General features: G+C 41.6%; 2 protein-coding genes across 2 annotated transcripts; both read right to left on the reverse strand.

Annotated features, from left to right (window-relative positions):
• Positions 1–1,335: 1,335 nt before the first annotated feature.
• LOC104571960 (disintegrin and metalloproteinase domain-containing protein 20-like) lies at positions 1,336–3,567 on the reverse strand. The gene has a single exon (XM_010219095.2). It carries the CDS (start codon positions 3,556–3,558, stop codon positions 1,336–1,338), a length of 2,223 nt encoding a protein of 740 aa, XP_010217397.2. The 5' UTR covers positions 3,559–3,567.
• Positions 3,568–6,993: 3,426 nt separating this feature from the next.
• LOC104571959 (mediator of RNA polymerase II transcription subunit 6) lies at positions 6,994–15,454 on the reverse strand. Its single transcript, XM_088537902.1, has 8 exons — positions 15,404–15,454; positions 12,871–13,030; positions 11,821–11,912; positions 9,971–10,053; positions 9,205–9,313; positions 8,625–8,740; positions 7,807–7,834; positions 6,994–7,339 (listed from the first exon to the last, which is right to left on the reverse strand). The coding sequence occupies exons 1-8, from the start codon at positions 15,423–15,425 to the stop codon at positions 7,209–7,211; spliced, it is 741 nt and encodes a 246-aa protein (XP_088394028.1). The 5' UTR covers positions 15,426–15,454; the 3' UTR covers positions 6,994–7,208.
• Positions 15,455–17,289: the final 1,835 nt, after the last annotated feature.

The following is a 17,289-nucleotide window of genomic DNA, read 5'->3' on the forward strand; positions in this document are numbered from 1 at the left end:
TCTTGCTAAAAGAAAAAAGAAAAAAAAGAAAGAAAGAAAAGAAAAGAAAAGAAAGAAGAAAGAAAGAAAGAAAGAAAGAAAGAAAGAAAGAAAGAAAGAAAGAAAGAAAGAAAGAAAGAAAGAAAGAAAGAAAGAAAGAAAGAAAGAAAGAAAGAAAGAAAGAAAGAAAGAAAGAAAGAAAGAAAGAAAGAAAGAAAGAAAGAAAGAAAGAAAGAAAGAAAGAAAGAAAGAAAGAAAGAAAGAAAGAAAGAAAGAAAGAAAGAAAGAAAGAAAGAAAGAAAGAAAGAAAGAAAATTTCCATATTGTTCTGTTCTAGCAGACACTCCTTGTCTTCAAGGACACCTTCAGTGATAGCGTACGAAGAAATTGCACAGTAAAGCAAGAGAAAGCCTAGGATGGTTTGATAAAACATCTATCAGATAATAGAAAGAATTATGTGTATGGGAGATTTGCAGCATAATTGCACATATCTTACGCTCCAGCAGTTACCTTCCTGCTTGCAGTTAACTTGTGCAATAGCATCCTGTAGTGATAGTAAAATATATCACGCAAGAATCCGACCCTGGAGGCATTGAACAGTTTCCACTAAAGAAAGAAAACTTGTTCTTCTGAAATGCAAGATTTGATGTCACTAAATTTTTGATGCAATTCTGCCAGTTCAGAAACACAGCATGTACCAGCTTGCTTTGGATAGTACTTCCCTAACATCTCACAAACTCAACAACCTGTTCCTAAAATCTGCCTCCCCTTGAAACACTCCCCTGTGGAAATCAGCAGAAGGGCTTATGCCACAGATACCTGCCTCTCACTGGAATGTCTATTTCTTGTGTGGGTGTGTGTTGCTGATGTGAATTAAATAAAGACTGCAAGCGCAAGTTTTTTTCTCTTTTTGGTTATTCCTGAATGACAGAAGCAAGATGCTCACTGACATCTCTTCCAGTGAAATGGAGGGACATTTGGATGAACTGAATCAAACTGCTTAAGTTCTTCACATGTTTTAGGAGTTTGCATTTGTAAACTGTCAAGATATATGGAGCATACAGCCACACCTTCTGTTTGCCCAATTACCTCCGTTTAAGAGCTCAAGGTGAAAAGAACAGCATGCCTTATTGCCTGCATTTATTATCTTAAAACAAAGATAACAGATATTCTGAGCTTGGTAATGTTTCATGAGATGACAGCAATTCAGATTGTGTTTGATCATTTTGGTGAAGCAGCAGTTGGCTTAGCTCAAGGGCTGCTGGTGATTCCTTCTCAAGCATCCAAAGCTGCTCCTCGCTGGCCTGCCAGTAAGTGCTCTGCGGCTGACTTGAACCCACTGTCAGGTGTTCTCCGTCAGGAAGTGCTGGGATTGCCAGGATTGCTGGCATCTGGAGCACCTGCTGGTTTTTTGCTGTGGAATCGAGCTGCTAGCCTCCTAAACAATCCTGCTATTTGCTGTTTATAGCATACGATAAAGGTAACTACGAGGATACTGAGAACAACAACGCCAAGTACTGCTATTCCGATTTTTGCTCTAAGAAAAATCTGCCTGGCTGGAGGGGGTCCGCTGTCAATGCTACCCCCAAGCCCCTCCAGCTCGCAGTATGGGGGAGCCCAGCCGTACTTGCAGTGACAGTTCTTACGATTGTTGCACACACCTCTGTTGTGGCACTTGGTCACGTTACAGTCGTAGTTCAGCACTGTCACATTGGTACATGTCCTGTTGATGCAGAGCATATCATTACCGCATGGCGTGCCATCAGCCACGGCCCCCACGTCACCTGTAGGCATCCCTACATGATAGTCTATACCCCAGCACTTCTTATCTCCAAAAGGGGTTTGGATTATGGTTATGTGGTTGCGCAAATACGGCAATTTGTGTATGTTTTCGCACTGGACCCTACCACATCGGGCATCCTCAGTTTTGCATTTTATGTAATGAGTATTTCTTTGAATACCACAATTTCCAAAACGGTCACCTCGAGTATTCAGCATTCTGAAGCAAGATGGAGGAGCAGCCCTGGCTCTTCTGCCAAAGAGATGCCTGCATTGTTTGCTGTGGGAAGAACATTTCCCTCGATAGCAATAGGCCCCATCCTTGCATGGGGCTCCATCTTGCACATACACGTCTGGCTGGCACCTGGGAGAGCTCCCGTTGCAATACTCAGGCAGGTCACAGTCGCCAATCTTCGTTCTGCAGAGAGTTCCTGCTGGAAGGAACTGACAGCCCCTGCAGCATTCTCCAGATGCACAAACTGAACCTCGAGTGAGTGTGCAGTTAGGGTGACAACAACGGTCTCGTCTGCAGTTTAATTCTGAGCCACAGTCACACTGCTCTCCTTCTTCTACTATCTCATTCCCACAATATTTATGCTGCAGGGTGTAGAAAGTGCCAGGTGCTGGTGGTCGACGCAAGCAGGCTCCACCAGTTGCAAGCAAGTCAAAGAAGTACCTGTAACTGCAGTCACTGAAGGAATCGGTGCCAGCTGCAGTTTCATGCATAATGCATTTCTTTAGTCTACATTTACAGCTTCGATCATCATGTTGCATCCCAAGAAGATGGCCCAGCTCATGGGTAAATGTGAGAATAAATCCAGATAGTTTCTTCCTAAGGAAAGACTCAACTCCTGATGACCAGTGATCATCACATATACCCGCCAGATATGCCATTCCCAAGCTCTTTGCAAAGTTCTGAGATGCAAATAAGTGAGCACTATCATGGCGCATCCGGTGAGTCAGATTGGCCTTTCTCCATTTGTTGAAGTCTGCAAGTGTCTTGCTTACAGAGCTAGAAATATTTATAAGATTATTTTTGGTCCAGATCTCTAGCCCTGTAAGATACAGCTGGACAGAAAGCTGATCATAGAGAGAGTCCGCAGCATTGATGATGTTCATGACTACCCTGAAGACTTCAGATTCGTTCTCACCTAACTTCAGAAAACACCCGTGGTCCGCGACCACCACAAGCTTCGCATACCTGATGTGCGTCCACCAGCCCTTCAGTGAGTCCTCCTCCTCCTCCTGCACCCGCGCAGCCCGGAGCCAAGGCAACAAGGTCTTCTGGTGCTGCAGCTCCTCCTGAGTGAGGCCGCAGGTGGGGGCTGTAGGGTCAGCGGCCTCCTCCATGCGGTAGAGGACGTGCCGGAAGGCTGGATCATCAGGGACGGGCTCGATCTCGTAGGTGCTGCCCTCTACCCACAGCACCCCTTGGAGGCCCCCCCAGCAGGTGCTGAGGGCCACCAGGGAGCCAGGGCTGCCCTGCACCTCGCCCTGGTAGAAGCAGTCCTTTGGCACGAAGGGCTGGTCGTCCCAGCGCGTCCCATCCTCCCCATAGGTGACCAAGGTGAAGGACGGAGACACCAGCCCCCTGTGGGGCCGCAGGTGCAGCACTCGCACCCGCCCCTCCATCTCCAGGCGGTAGGAGAGGGCCAGGGGGTCGTGGCCGGCGCGGGGGCTCAGGCGCCGCGGCACCGTCACCTCCGTGGCGGCCACGCGCAGCGGGTCGGGCGCCTCCTCCTGCGCGGCGGGGCGCCCCGCCAGGCCCAGCAGCATGGGCAGCACCAGCAGCGCCGCCATGGCCCCGCGCTGCCCGGCCCCACGAGGCGCCCGCCGCTCCCGCCTTTGTGACCAGCCGGCCGGAACGGCCTCTGCCCGCCCCGGGCACCGAGGCTCCGTCTTCCCCATGGCACCTGCGCTTGGAGAAGGTGGGCGCTCGTGGGCAGGATAGCACCTGCTTAAGCGAGGCACACACAGAGCCTTTAGTATTCCTCATTGGGAAAAAAACGGCTATTTCCACCCTTGAGCATAAGAGTGTCCAGGGAGGGGCTCCCTCACCAAGTTTCACACGTGTAGCCCCCACCCAGCCTTGGTTAGACCCTTGGGGGAAAGAAAGGCCTGCGCTAATAGCCCAAAGGTTGGCTTTTGTTTGGGTCTCTTCTGGATTTTTTTCCTTTCTTTATTAAAATATTATTTGTGAGAACTAGAGAACAGGAATAGAGAATTTCAGCTCAAAAGGATATTTGAAAGAAGTTTAGGGTCCAAATTGAAGAAATATGGAAATGCTGGGCCTGCCAACACACTGATTCCCGTTGCCTTTCTTAATGAGTGCCTTCTTATGACTGGAGGCAGTTTCAAAATAAATAAGAGTCGAAATAAGGATGAATTTGCTCACGTTACATACAACAGGGCAGACACAGGATTATATAACAAGGATAAAAGCATAAAACCTATTTATGCCACGGTTGCTACGTATCTCTAGCAGTTTACTCAGCAGCTTTCCTACCTCCTACCAAAGCCTTTGTTGGCTGGAATCCAATCCACCTCAGCTCTTACCTTTCTCAGTTGCAAGAGGTGCTCCCCTCCATCACAGAGCTCCTCTCCTGCCTGTCCTGGGGCATCAGGAGGTAACCCTCGTGCCGGCACAAGCAGTGACAACGTGAGGAGGCCGAGTGGCGAGGGCGAAGTTATCGAAGGTGCCTGTCACCACAATGAGCACCTCTACCCTCATGAAGCCAGAGCTGCAGGGCAGCAGTTGGTTTAGATCAGGAGCAGTAAATGTGGCACAATGACCAGAAGCCTCCAACACATACATGGATTATCACTGATGTTCTGGCATTTTCCTGCATAGCTACAGCTGTTTGAAGTTTGTCCGTTATTGCTTTGGCTAAGAGTGACCAAAGTCATGGGCTGTATTTGGCTTCGGATCACTTTTTTTTTTCCTACTAATTTTAAAGCTTTTAAAAAATTTCTTTTCCCCTCTCTGTAAATTCTCTCATCTGTGATTTTGAGTTTTCCACTTTCCAAGTGTTCAAGAACTTGAACTACGTCAGTTTGCCTTTTGAAATAATGTAAAAGCTGTAAGAGAAAAATCCTACTGCATTATCTTTTTTTGGATGTGCAGTGGCTGTAGTACTATTTTTAAATTCATGCTTCGGCTCTGTGACCATTCCTGACTTGGGCTATAAAAAACCCCTACTAAATCATTCTGCCAACTTGTTCAAGGCATCTTATGCCCAACCCCCAGAAACTGTATATGGCTTTTTTTCCCCTCCTCAGTTAATTTATGTACAACCATAAATTAGTTGTTAGAACTAGAAGAAAGAATTTGGGTTTCATCATCAAGTTAATGGCTGATTAGATTTTTTTTTTGTCTCAACACATTGCTGAGCACCTACAGCAAGTTCTTCACTATATCAATGTCACAGCAACAAGACTACACATTTGTGCTCCAATTAGCAGAGCCTTCCACTTCTGTACTGTGATCAGGTAAGGAGAACACAGGATTTTTGGGGGGTGGGGAACAGAGAGAAATGATTCCCAGGATATGGCAATGAACACACTGGAAGAAAATAGTTTCATCTGGCAATTAAAAAACTATCATAAAACAAACCTAAGTAAAGGGGCATTACCAGAAGAACTCCACACCTCTTAAAGGTTATTACAGCATGTTTGACTTCGAAGCCCCGCTATGGCTGCCTAGGGCTGCAAGCACGTTTCCTCAAACAAGATGAGTACATTACTGCTGTTAGTGGCACATTGCTGACTCAGCACGGGGCCATGGACACGGACGGTCTCAGCGCTCTGGGTAACCCCTCCCCTGCCTTGCTGAGCTTCTGTCCTCATCCACTAAGTGAGGGTCAAAGTTTCTGGTGCTTCTCGGGCCCTTTGCTCTCACGGGAAGCCCTCTGATACAGGGAAGAAGCCATAACCTTTTGTTCCAAATGTATCCACATTGAATTTTAATTATTGTTTTGAGCATTCCAGAATAACTGCTCTCTAGCTCTTCACTTGATTTAGGACATCACACAAGCTTATTACTCACTTTCAATAATATCTGGAGAACTAGCTTCTCCAACTCTGCTTTTTTTGCCTCTTCCTCTACCCGCTCTCCTCTTCCCCCCTCCCCCCCCCCTCACTTGCTTATCTATATATTTGTTACAGCCTAGCATTACAGGACAAAAGTTGCAAAGGTCCTTCCATTATTCAACAGCAACCCAGTTATAGCTCTTCATCAGTTACTGAAGCAGGTGAAAATCCCTCCTATAATCTCACAATAAATGTGACATAGCAGCCTGAATATATTCTGATTTCTTATTTATATTTGTCTGCTATTTAGAATGCTTTTTCCTCACTCTAACATTTACTAGAATATATTACAAAGTAAGCAGCAGAATAAGCAAAAGTTTGGGGACCAAGGGGAGTAGAAGTCAGCTTTTTCAAGAATGGCTCTACTACTTCTACATAAAAAGAAATAAAACATTTCTTAGGAATGGATGAATATTTTCTGCAAGCCAAAGAGTGCTCTGTATAAGCACCACAGCAAATATTCAAGGTATACAGCTGCCAAGGACGTTTCTCTTCCCCTCTCCTACCTCCTCAGGTCTAAAAGGCGATCAGATGGCACAAGAAGGTGCTAGAAGCACAGAGAAAACAGCATGCATTTGAGACAGCATTTGAGATACATTTGAGACAGTTACAAATAAACAATTTTAGCCATTCTAAGCATGTAACAGCAAGACACTTCAGTCTGTTTTATGTCATCATGTATCTCTTGGACAAAAACTAGCTTTATTCTAAGATAAGAGCTTAGCTGTCTTACCTTTAAATAAAAAGAGTGTCATTTAGAAACTTGTGGCAGTTTGACATCTAATTATATTGATTTGAGCCTCTGATTACCTAATCTTTAATCTGCATTCTAAACATACTAAAGACACTGCAATTTATATTAGCTTAAATTATTTTCTAAATTTGGCTTCCTCAAAACAGACAAACTGATATCCAAGGAATAGTTTTCTGCCAGTACATACAGCATATTTACTAACAAAGCAAGGCTTTAAGAAAGGCAAGCTAGCATCCAGGATTTGCTTCATCAAGAAGCAAGTTTTTTTTTTTTTTTTAATAAAAGTTTTTCTTTTTAACGCAGGAAACCAAGACACAAAGGATTGTAAGGATTTCAGGAGGCTGCAAAAATATACCTCAATGTAAAAACCATTCTTGGAAGTCAACTGGCAAACCAGAATGAAAACCAAAAACACTTTCTCTGAAGCAGCTCACATCCTGCCATTGACAGTTCTGTAACAGGTTTCTACAGAAAAAGAGTTGTTACAGGGAATCCATTACATAAATTTCCACAGTGTTGGTGAAGAGCTTAAATATTAAGGAAAGGGAACAAGAATCTCCTGTAGACTTCCAGGTACTGATTTAATGCAGAGGTGCAACAACTTCCTTCACTGCAGTCTCATTCGTTTTTCAGGAGGTCCTTTAGTGCCAGCACTCTGCTGAGTATTCTTTACAGTCTCTTTCTCCTCTTGCTTGATAGCTTCAGGGGCTGGTTCTGGTTCCTTCTTGATTTGATCCACTTAATAAGTAAGAACAAAAAGAAATTAAGAGTGGAATACACTGAAAAGACAGTTTAGCCTTTTCCTGTTTCAAGGTTGCTTATAATCAATTTAAAGCCTTCACACACTTTCCTGAGCTCATAGCACTAGGCAAAGTCACTAGGATGCAGGATTGACCTAGTCATTCCTTCTTGCACCCATTTTCCCCTTTCTACTTTCAAATAGCATTCCCTGAATTTGAACCTTCAGGCAATACAGTGACAGATGAAAAGGGCAAGGCACCTCCTGGGTAAAGAGTAAAATACACATTTTTCAACTTTATGCTGGTCACCACAGCAAGCTCTGATCCTGTCTAACACTTTGCAGAGCTAGACAGTACCAGGTTAACCACCTCAGTAGTAGCAGAAAGCAGTTCATGAGGTAAATGTAAAACACAGTGATATATAGTTTATTTTTTAAGAATCTTTTGATAATAAAAGAGTTTTACCTGGGATGGGCTTTTCTCCAGGCTTTTGCTGTGGAAAACAAGCAAACAAAAACCAAACATCAGAAGAGCCAAAGTCAATATTCTTAACTCCCTCATATTTACTTAGGTACACAAAGCAGGTAGTGTGTTCTTGCAACAAGAGTTGAGGTAAAAATGAGGGCTCTTCGTTACTAAATACATTTTAAAGAAAATACAAATAACTTATTTCTAAACATGCAATTTTCCCCTGACAATAGAAACTAATGGGAAAAAAGTGCTCATCTAGCGAGTCTTTCCTAATCTCCCAATTTTTCCTCTGAAGGATTAAAGGTTTTGAGAGCTGCTGTAAGCATCTGCCCTTTCTCCCCAGCAGAGGGCCTGGCAGAACAGCAGTTGCTGGGCGGATGCAGAGGTGGCCACAGGTCGCTCACACAATGCTGAGGATGTCCTTGCTAACCAGCAAGCCTCCAAATCAGCACAGTACCCAGCACACAGTCCCTGGGTTGGTTTCATTCAGCTCTTGGTTTCACTCGGCTCACAAAGCAGGAAACTGGCTATGGCTACAAAATCCGAGAGCTGACAAGCATAGTCTTCTACATGCGGATGAAGAGTTTCTCTAACAAAATTTGCCATCGTAGTTTTGCCAAGGTCTTAAAACTCACAATTGCAGAGGGCAATTCCACTTTCTACTCAAAGCCTTCCACTTCCAAAATCCATTATCTAACCACTGTCTCCATTCTAGAAAGCACAGAAAATTCCCACGCACTTTCTGATGTTCAAGGATTTTTGAACTTCTTAAGCTCCAAGTTACATAATTCTGTAGCTTATATATGTCATACCTGAACAAATTTAGGTGGAAACTTTTGTCTCAAGTCTAGAAGTAAAGCATCTACCCTTTGCCTTTGGAAAATAGAACTTGGTTCTTCTTTCTTCTTGGCTTTTGGTTTAGCCTTCTCTGTAAAAGACAGAAAATGTGACAGAAACCTATTTAGGAATTTCTGTTTTCTTACCAGCTCTTTTTTGGGTGACAAGCTGGCATCAATTTCCCTTCTAAACTCCAACTCTCCCTTGACATCAGCAGCTCTTTCTTTGAAGCAGACAGATTAGGAATAATTTTACTTCCTGAAAAACTGATTTGGTTTCTGAAAAATGTCCTTTGAGTCTCCAGTGGATTGCAGTGCTCTGCTCTCCTTTGACATAGGGCTCACCATTTCTTACCTCCCATCCATACCTCAGTGTCAACCCCACCAGCCCCACAAGGTTGGTTCCTTCAAACCTTGTGGAAAGCACTAACTTCAAACAGAAGAGGCACTACCTCTGAACTTTCTCTGCACACCCTCAGTGTATCACCAGCAAGCTTTACCTTTATGTGCATGTTATCCCCCTGCCCAAAAGCAGAGCGGGGCCTGGAACACCTACCTCGTTCCTCTTGATCTTTGAAATGCCACCAATAGCCTTTGGAGGGGTGATAACGACAGTAGGACATAGCTTCTTCAAAAGCAGACTGAATTCCGTGCACTGCAGTGAGCTTTCAGAACCATAAGAGTCACCATAAGAAAACATTTGGAATTTTTGGAAAAAAGTATAGTATAAATTCTTGTAGGCAGAGATTAAAAATTTTCCATTCTATATTCATTTTTGTTCTGGGAAGGGAACTTGAGGCAGCTAGCTTTGGACCAAGAATGTAATATTTTAAACAGGAGCAAGTGCTTTTCTAAACTGAGAAAAAAATAAAACAACAACAAAAAACACATACAGCATTTCACTAGGATACAAGAAGAAACTAAAACTAAAATCTAACTGGAGTTTTGGATTTAAGGAAAATTATCAGCTTAATAAAAAACATATTCCAAACCAAATGTCATTGAATAAGTCATTGTTAGTTCATATATATTTATGCAATTTTAAAAGTTTATTAGAATATTTGAACTTCACATTGGACAACTGGCAGAACAATTTCAGCTATTCAGATCCCTTCATCCTTACACAATCAGTGTCCTGTCCTTTAGGCCACACTATACCACACCTCTGTATAGGATACTCATCATGTTAACTAGCAGTGTTTAAGTTTTTGTATCCTATACAAGACCTTTTCTCAAAACAGCACAAGGAGGATTGAAACAGGGTGCAGAGCCACCAAAAGCAGCTACAGACTGACACATGTCAAAATGTACAGAACACTTACAACTCTGGAGTTAATGACAGACCCCAAGTCAGGTGCCTGATAAATCACACCAGCAATAATATAGTAGTCAGCCAACGGAATAACTGTAGAAGGGAGGGAAAAATAAAATGTACAGGATTAATTTTAATCTCATTCTGAAGAGCACACATTTGTTATTTATTTTCAGTAGTAACAGTAAAAATTTGAATATTCATCTCATAGTGAAAGTCCTCCTGTTGCACTCTATCCACAGACATATCAAGATTGGGTGCATATTAGAATGACTATTCCTTCTTCCTCAAAGGGAGGAGTTCCTTCTCAGCATTCCCTTGGGGAGAGGAAAAAAAGGCAAAGAACAGCAACTTTACTGCCTTGCAAAATACTTTCCTAGACAGATAGCTCTCCTTTGTCTTTGGACATACAGATTTTAACCACTTCAAACTCTTGGCTTAAGATTTAAAGGGAGGGGAGAAAAAAAAAAATCCTCCCCCAATACACGGAAATCAAAGACAGACCAATTCTATCCAAATACCCCACACTGACTCTGAACTTCCTAAAATTTCAAGTTTTATACCCAATACTTAATCTGTTTCAAACAGAGTAATATTTCTATCAAGATAAAACAAAACATATGGGTAAAATTAGCCAAGCAACTAAACGATAAAAGTAAGATCTAGCCCAAACTGTGGGACCACAGTGAAAAAATGTTATTAAAGAAACCCTAGTTAAGCTCCACCAAACAACCGTATTATGGCAAAAACACAAACATCCATGTTGTGGAAACAGAACTCTACTATGAGTAGTCAAAAAATGTGTCAAAAACAGAAATTAGGGGACATGATATTTCTATACCTGCCCTTTAAAATCCAGACTCTAAAGATTTGAGTCTTCAAAACAAATGGAAAATCTAATCAAAGAGGCAGCAGTACATGCTCTTTTTCCATATGGAGCTAAAATGGAGGCCATTATCTGACATGAGTAAATAAGCAGCATAGCTAGACAAGCCCAAGTCCTATAGAAGAGGAAGACATATACGTAGAGTTAAGTTACTAAGCAGAAAGTTAAAAAATTACTAGCAATAACCCTGCTTTTCATTTCTGTAAGGTTCATTCTGGAATAACCTAGTCTTTTACATGTATATACAGTTAACACAGAATATAGTCCAATTACAATAGAAATTTGGCAGCTCTTCTTAATCACACATACATAGGTAAACTTAAGGTTAAGAAAAGAACATTGAATCTTGCTGAATGCAAAGGGAAGGAAAAAAACAAAGTACTTCATTCAAAATTTGGGAAGGCCATCACTGACACCAGTGCTACTCTTTAAGACTATCACAAAATTCCCTCATGTCTCCAAAATATTTAGATGCATGAATGCATCTTTCTCTGAAACTAATGGAAATCATAACTTTCCAAAATAAATAAATAAAATCACATCCTAGTCACCTCAGATGATTAGCACCTCAGATGATTAGCACAAATTAAATTAATCTCATCAGCCCCAAGCAATCAATCTTAAAATTTCCCTTACTTAATAATTACATTTAATACTCTACCATAGCAATATGACATGACAGAAAGTTATTAACAATTTCCGTAGCAAAATATATGGCAGTACTTCTTCACTTTTTTCACTCCTCACATTTCACCACAAGAGTGCAGTCCCTGTGCAACCCAACTAGCAGGCCACACATCACTCTACGAGGCAAATTATCTCCACCTACCTCCCGTATAAAGCCTCATCTCTGTGTGAGATTTGAGAAAAAGACACACCAGAGGAGAACCATAAATGCTTACACACAAGTTAGAAACAGATAAAGAGAATAAACACCCAGGCTTTCAACAGCGACAAAACCTAAGAGATCTTACCTTGTGTTGGAGATTGCCTTTGCTGCTTGCGGATAATGAAGAGAATGGGCTCTTGAGCATGAAGAAGAATATATTCCACTCCAATCATTTGACTGGAAAAGAAGCAACCAGAATAAACATCTTCCTCTCAAAGTAAAAGCCATGGGATGCAAAGAGCTACAAAAATCTTGCTAGGAATGGGCTAAATCCTGATTCTTTGAAAGCTGTTCTATAACATGCAGTAAAAGAGACATATAGCTATCTACATATACAAGGCAAGTTAAAACAATCTGACAAAAACTTTTAGGCAGGACAGGTGAACAAAAGAATAAACAGTGAGAAGGATGACATATCTGTCTCTGCCATGATAGACTGTTGCTTAAATAAAGAAACAAAGGACCACAGTGCATGCATGTGATATGAAAGCCTCTCTGCAACCACATTCAAGTAAGGGGAATTTTGCCATGGAGTATTTAGCTTAATTTGTACACTGCCTGCCATATTGTCACATCTTTAAATAGCTCTCAACATGCTTGAGTTGCACTCTGTGTCACAGATGGGAAACTGCAAAGAAAGTTAACTTGCACACAAAACAATCTTACTAGACAACTATCTGTGATGTTTACTTATGACACTTAATACTTGTATTATTCATACTAAAAAGCCAGCTCTTTGGAGGAATATCCATACTAATTATGGCACACGGCCAGGGGGATATGGAATCACTAACTAGCTTGTGAACACAAAATATCCCTCAAGATAAACCTCATTCATCACAGGAAAGACAGTTAACTACATTATTAATACCAGTATTCAATTTCTGTTGAACTGGAAAGAAGAAATACTGCTTCAGAGAGTATCTAAAAGTGATGTACTGGAATCTCAGTTTCATGACTGTGATTTCTTTGAAGTGGCACTAGAGGAAGTAGAAGGTATCTAAATAGCTGGACACTCTGGAAAGGCTAAAAAACAAGAATGGAAGCAGCTTGCCAGTACATTTCCATTCAACCATCTAAGCCTCTGAGTGGATGCAAAAACAATGTTAGAAGCAGTTTCAAATTAATGACTTACTTCAAATGGTCCAGGGTCATCCGCTGCATTTTGACAACTTCATTGTTACATGTTCGGTCATAGAACGGGTTACTTCGCTCTGAGAAATAGTCCAGCACGCTGCCATTGTTCAGTATTGGAATCCAGGAGCTATCAACCCAGGATATTCCCAAGAGATTATCTGGCAAGAGAAATATCCTTTGAGTACTAAACGGCTTGAAAACCTCCAGAAGTAAAAAGTTAATTCTTGTGGCACGGGATCAAAGTAGAACATTGCCCCAAACAACCCAATTCTACTTAAAAATGCATTTCACAGAGGTCAAATAATAATTAAATCTTTTAACTTACTATAGTTCTGTTGTAGATGGACAACAACGTAATCTGTTACTACTCCACTTTTTTGCTGGTACATGATTATGCCCCACGAACGCCAGCAGGGTGGTGGTGGGGGAAAGGAGGGAATCAACGAGCTCCAATAACTGCATAATATTACCATAATACTATGTATGTGCATACGTGCATTATATGCAGTTTATATTATGAACTACAGCAATGGTTCACTTTCAAAGTTGGTTCTCTGATAGAAGAGTTGAACTTAGACAGTTGGTTAGAATCAGTTACAGAAAAAATAACCTGACAAGTGGTACACCTTACACTAAATTTAACTCCAGTCAAGCTTTTTTCTTACAAAAATAGCATCCCATCTTAGAAACACTGAAACCCGCATATCTGATGCAACAGCAACCAAAATTGTTATTTCCAAAGATGATTTCTTCTGCTGTGGGTGAAATCCATAGTAAGCAAGCCCCAAAAGACAAAGATGCTACCTTTGGGTAATGTTTCCCCATAGCTATGAATAAGGGATTCTATTCCCAGCTCTACAATTAATTTTCTAAATTGCCGATGGCAAAATGATCATTTTGCATGTCGATGAATATTATAGAAACCTAACCACGCAAGTATTCAAATTTGAAATACACACTATAAATACAAATTGTTACATGTCAGATGAGTTCCTACACATGTAGTGACATTTGGACTGAAATCCTTAGATTTAATTATGATACAAAAAAAAAACTGCGTTCCTCACACACTTAAGTGGCCAAAGTTAAACGGCGACCAAAAAACCCAGTGTCAACACTGGTTCTATGGTTGACAACATAGCTAACACCAAAAACACCAGATAACTTGAAAGGTATCTAGAAATTCCTCTATTTAAATTACAAAAGCAAGAATTAGAATTCCTAATAACTGAGAAAGCAGAAAACACGACATATGTCGTTCAGGTTTTCTAAGGAAATGTGATGCAAAGCCTTTGAAGAAGGAATGGAAAAAAAAATGAAATGCTTTCATTCAGGAACTACTCCCTTATGTTCATGCATTATACGCATATCCAGAACTCCCATTCATCATTCTTCTGTGAATATTTCGTTTTGTGGCAGTTCTGCATGTTCAAGGATCAGTCGCAAAATGTCAGCTCTTATGTTATGAGCAGCTTCCTTTATGAACGTTTAGTAAAGTGATACCACGTGCTCAGCAAACCAGGAATAATGCAGAATAACTGAGTGATTCATTCCACCTTGTCAATCTCAGAACTGCCAATCTAGCTCTTCCTTAAAATGGAAGAAAAAAAAAATCTTGAAACATTCACATTATTTTATATAGACTGCTCCCTCTTTAAAAAGAGAATCTTAGTAACAAAGAAGTAAAACCCATTAGACATGTAAGCTAGGGTAGTACTGATGATATCCTAAATGACTTTAAAAACCACAAAACAAGCTTCCTTCCCAGCAAAGGCAAAATTAGCCCAAATTTGCATGCTCTCTCTGATAAAGTCCCATTTTGTATTTCAAATACAGAAACATCTTATTGGTATGACTAATAAAAATCGAATTTCTCAAGACTGCACTCTCAGTTAAGTTCACAATGCCAAAAAGACACAGATAAATAAATCATAAAACTGAATATAAAGTTTAGGTTCTAAAACTCACCCTTCACTATTGTTTTGTAAGTGCAAATCATTATAACTGCAAAATTTTCCTTTTAAGCTACCCTTAGAAAAAGTCAAAGCTAAGAGAACAAGCCCAATATGCTTCTTGTTCCTAGGGAGAGGGGAGTATTTCCATTTATCACTGCCAGAAGATTCTATTTATGTGGAATTTGTGCCATATATTCACTTAAGTGCTTAAAGTGAAGTGCTTAAGAGAAAGAAGCAAAATCCTTACATATGAAAGCAACTTTGGTACACAGGACGCAAAACCAACCATGAAATCACGAGCAGCCACAGAGATCCATTTACGGTTTTTCTTACAGGAAAGCACAGATTTCTGAGAAGCTGGAACTCCGTGGCAAAGAAGGGCTCAGCCTGTGCTTAAACTGGGGCCAGGCAGCCATGGCGCCCCTGGGCCTTGGCCCACGCACGGCGCCGGCGGGCACCGGGCACCAGGCGCCGGCGGCTGCCCGGGGACACCCGGAGCGCGGCGAAGCGCTGCCCGCGCCGCCCCAACGGGAGGCCCCGGTCCCGGCCCGCGCCGCGGCGGGCGAGCGCTCCTACCTCGGATGTCCACGGCCGCCATGGCCCCGCACGCACTTCCGCCGCCCGCACAGGAAGTGCTGGAGCGGCGCCCACCAGCGAGACGGGAGGCGCGAGCGCCGCAATGGCGGCGGCGGGAAACCCGTAACGGCCGGGCTTAATTAATTAACGTCCGCAAACGGTGACACTGGGGTCATGAGCGGCGTGAGGAAGTTACTAATTCCCTTTCCAGAACAGGATTTGCACAAATAAGTTAGTAAGGTTGAACAGCAGAAGAAAACAAAGTGTTGAATAAGAGGAGCACCATCTGTCCTGAACACCAAATGCAAAAAGAAGCCACAAAAACACCAAGGGATACAGTCCTTCATGGCACAACTACATTTAAAATCACACACCTATCCGTAATTTGTCAGGTTTCTCATTTCTGAGTGCTTGATGTTACTACTAAGATTGTCCAGACATACTTTTGCACTGTGTAATGCTTGTGTGCTCAAGCACTGCAGATTCCCATTCATTAGCACTAATTTTAGCAGCTTCTGTCCTTGTCAAATACCTCTCTCTCAACCTTACCCAGCACAGAGAGTTTCCAATAACATCATGGCAAGTGCCATTCTAAAACCAGTGTTTAGCTATCTGTGTCATGAACAAATCTCCCGGAGAGTAGAAATGCCACAAGATACAGTAGTCACCCTTTCAGAGCTTCTCTAACGTCCTGCCTGGTTCTATGTCTGTGCAAACCAGTTCCCTTCTGTAACAAATATTAACTCAACCTCGATTTTAATTATTTACATTATCCATCGTTCCTGCTGACTGTGCACCTTTCCTGAGCAGGCATGTTTTTGGATGAGTGAGGGTCTGAAAAGCAGAGACACCTCTATGGGAAATAACGATGTTTGATGGCCTACAATTCTGAAGCCCTGCTGGGAAGAGTTGCTCATCTGCTAACGTGTTCACCTTCTGCTGCAGCACAAAACAGTAGTTTCTGTTTTCACTGAGCTTTCTCTAAGAAAGGGAGAGTCTTGAGAAGTGTTCATGTTCTGCTTTTTGGGAAAGAGGTTTGAGTTACAGGTAGAGATCTAATAAATGCTATAGGTAAAATGAGGAATTTGTGGTACTTTTAATGTCTAAGAAAAGCACCTTAATATTTAAACATTCTTATAAGGGGTTCATTTGTATTTTAAACGTACATAAAGCGCTTGAATAAAAATAAGCTTTTTTTTGTGCAACTAGTGTTTGAATGTCATCTACTGTCTCCCTTCCCCTGATGGATTTTTATATATATATCTCACCCCGATGGATTTTTTTATATATCTGTATGTAAATATATAAATATATATCAGTTATCAGAGCTAGTGAGAAATCTAGACCTACCACATTCCTCTTTTCTAGTCACTATAAATACATATAACAGAGGAGAATGCCTCTAATATAAAATGCTTTTTATGTCCAGTGGAGGCAGGATTGGTAGCACTGAACACTCCAATGAATATTAGCAGAGCAGGGACACTAATGAGACAGGACTCTCTTTATAATCTCAGATAAAAACAGCTGTATTGAAAGGACTACCTCTATAAACGGGAGGAAAGTTCTGTCAGCTGAGACAGAACAAATAAGCTAGTTACATGCCATAAGGTAGAAGTATTTTCATTACATTCTGGGTAGTTTCCAATACAAAAGCACAGGTTGCTGAACAACATGCAGATCATCACAACTTTTCAGATTCTGCCAATACGTTTTAACTCACAGTTTAAAGTAATGACCTCCATATCCCATTAACCGTTCTGTGCAAATGCAGTTCTGAAGTGAATTGGAGAGGTAGATTTAAGATCCTGTGCTAATGCAAAATCACAGAGCTTGAATTACTTATGAAATGAGTGATTTGCTACTGGCTTTACAGTAAGTAGGAA

The sequence above is a fragment of the Tinamus guttatus genome, unplaced genomic scaffold (genome assembly GCF_059628265.1).
Source record: "Tinamus guttatus ecotype Peru unplaced genomic scaffold, ASM5962826v1 Tinamus_guttatus_pri_ptg000886l, whole genome shotgun sequence".
Classification (NCBI taxonomy): Eukaryota; Metazoa; Chordata; class Aves; order Tinamiformes; family Tinamidae; genus Tinamus; species Tinamus guttatus.

Coding starts and splice junctions, on each gene's coding strand:
- LOC104571960 (XM_010219095.2), bottom strand. CDS start 3,558: ATGGCGGCGCTGCTGGTGCTGCCCATGCTGCTGGGCCTGGCGGGGCGC.
- LOC104571959 (XM_088537902.1), bottom strand. CDS start 15,425: ATGGCGGCCGTGGACATCCGAG. Junction 10,054..11,820: donor AAGGCAATCTCCAACACAAG/GTAAGATCTCTT, acceptor TCCCTTCTACAG/TTATTCCGTTGGCTGACTAC. Junction 9,314..9,970: donor CTGTCATTAACTCCAGAGTT/GTAAGTGTTCTG, acceptor TGGTTCTGAAAG/CTCACTGCAGTGCACGGAAT.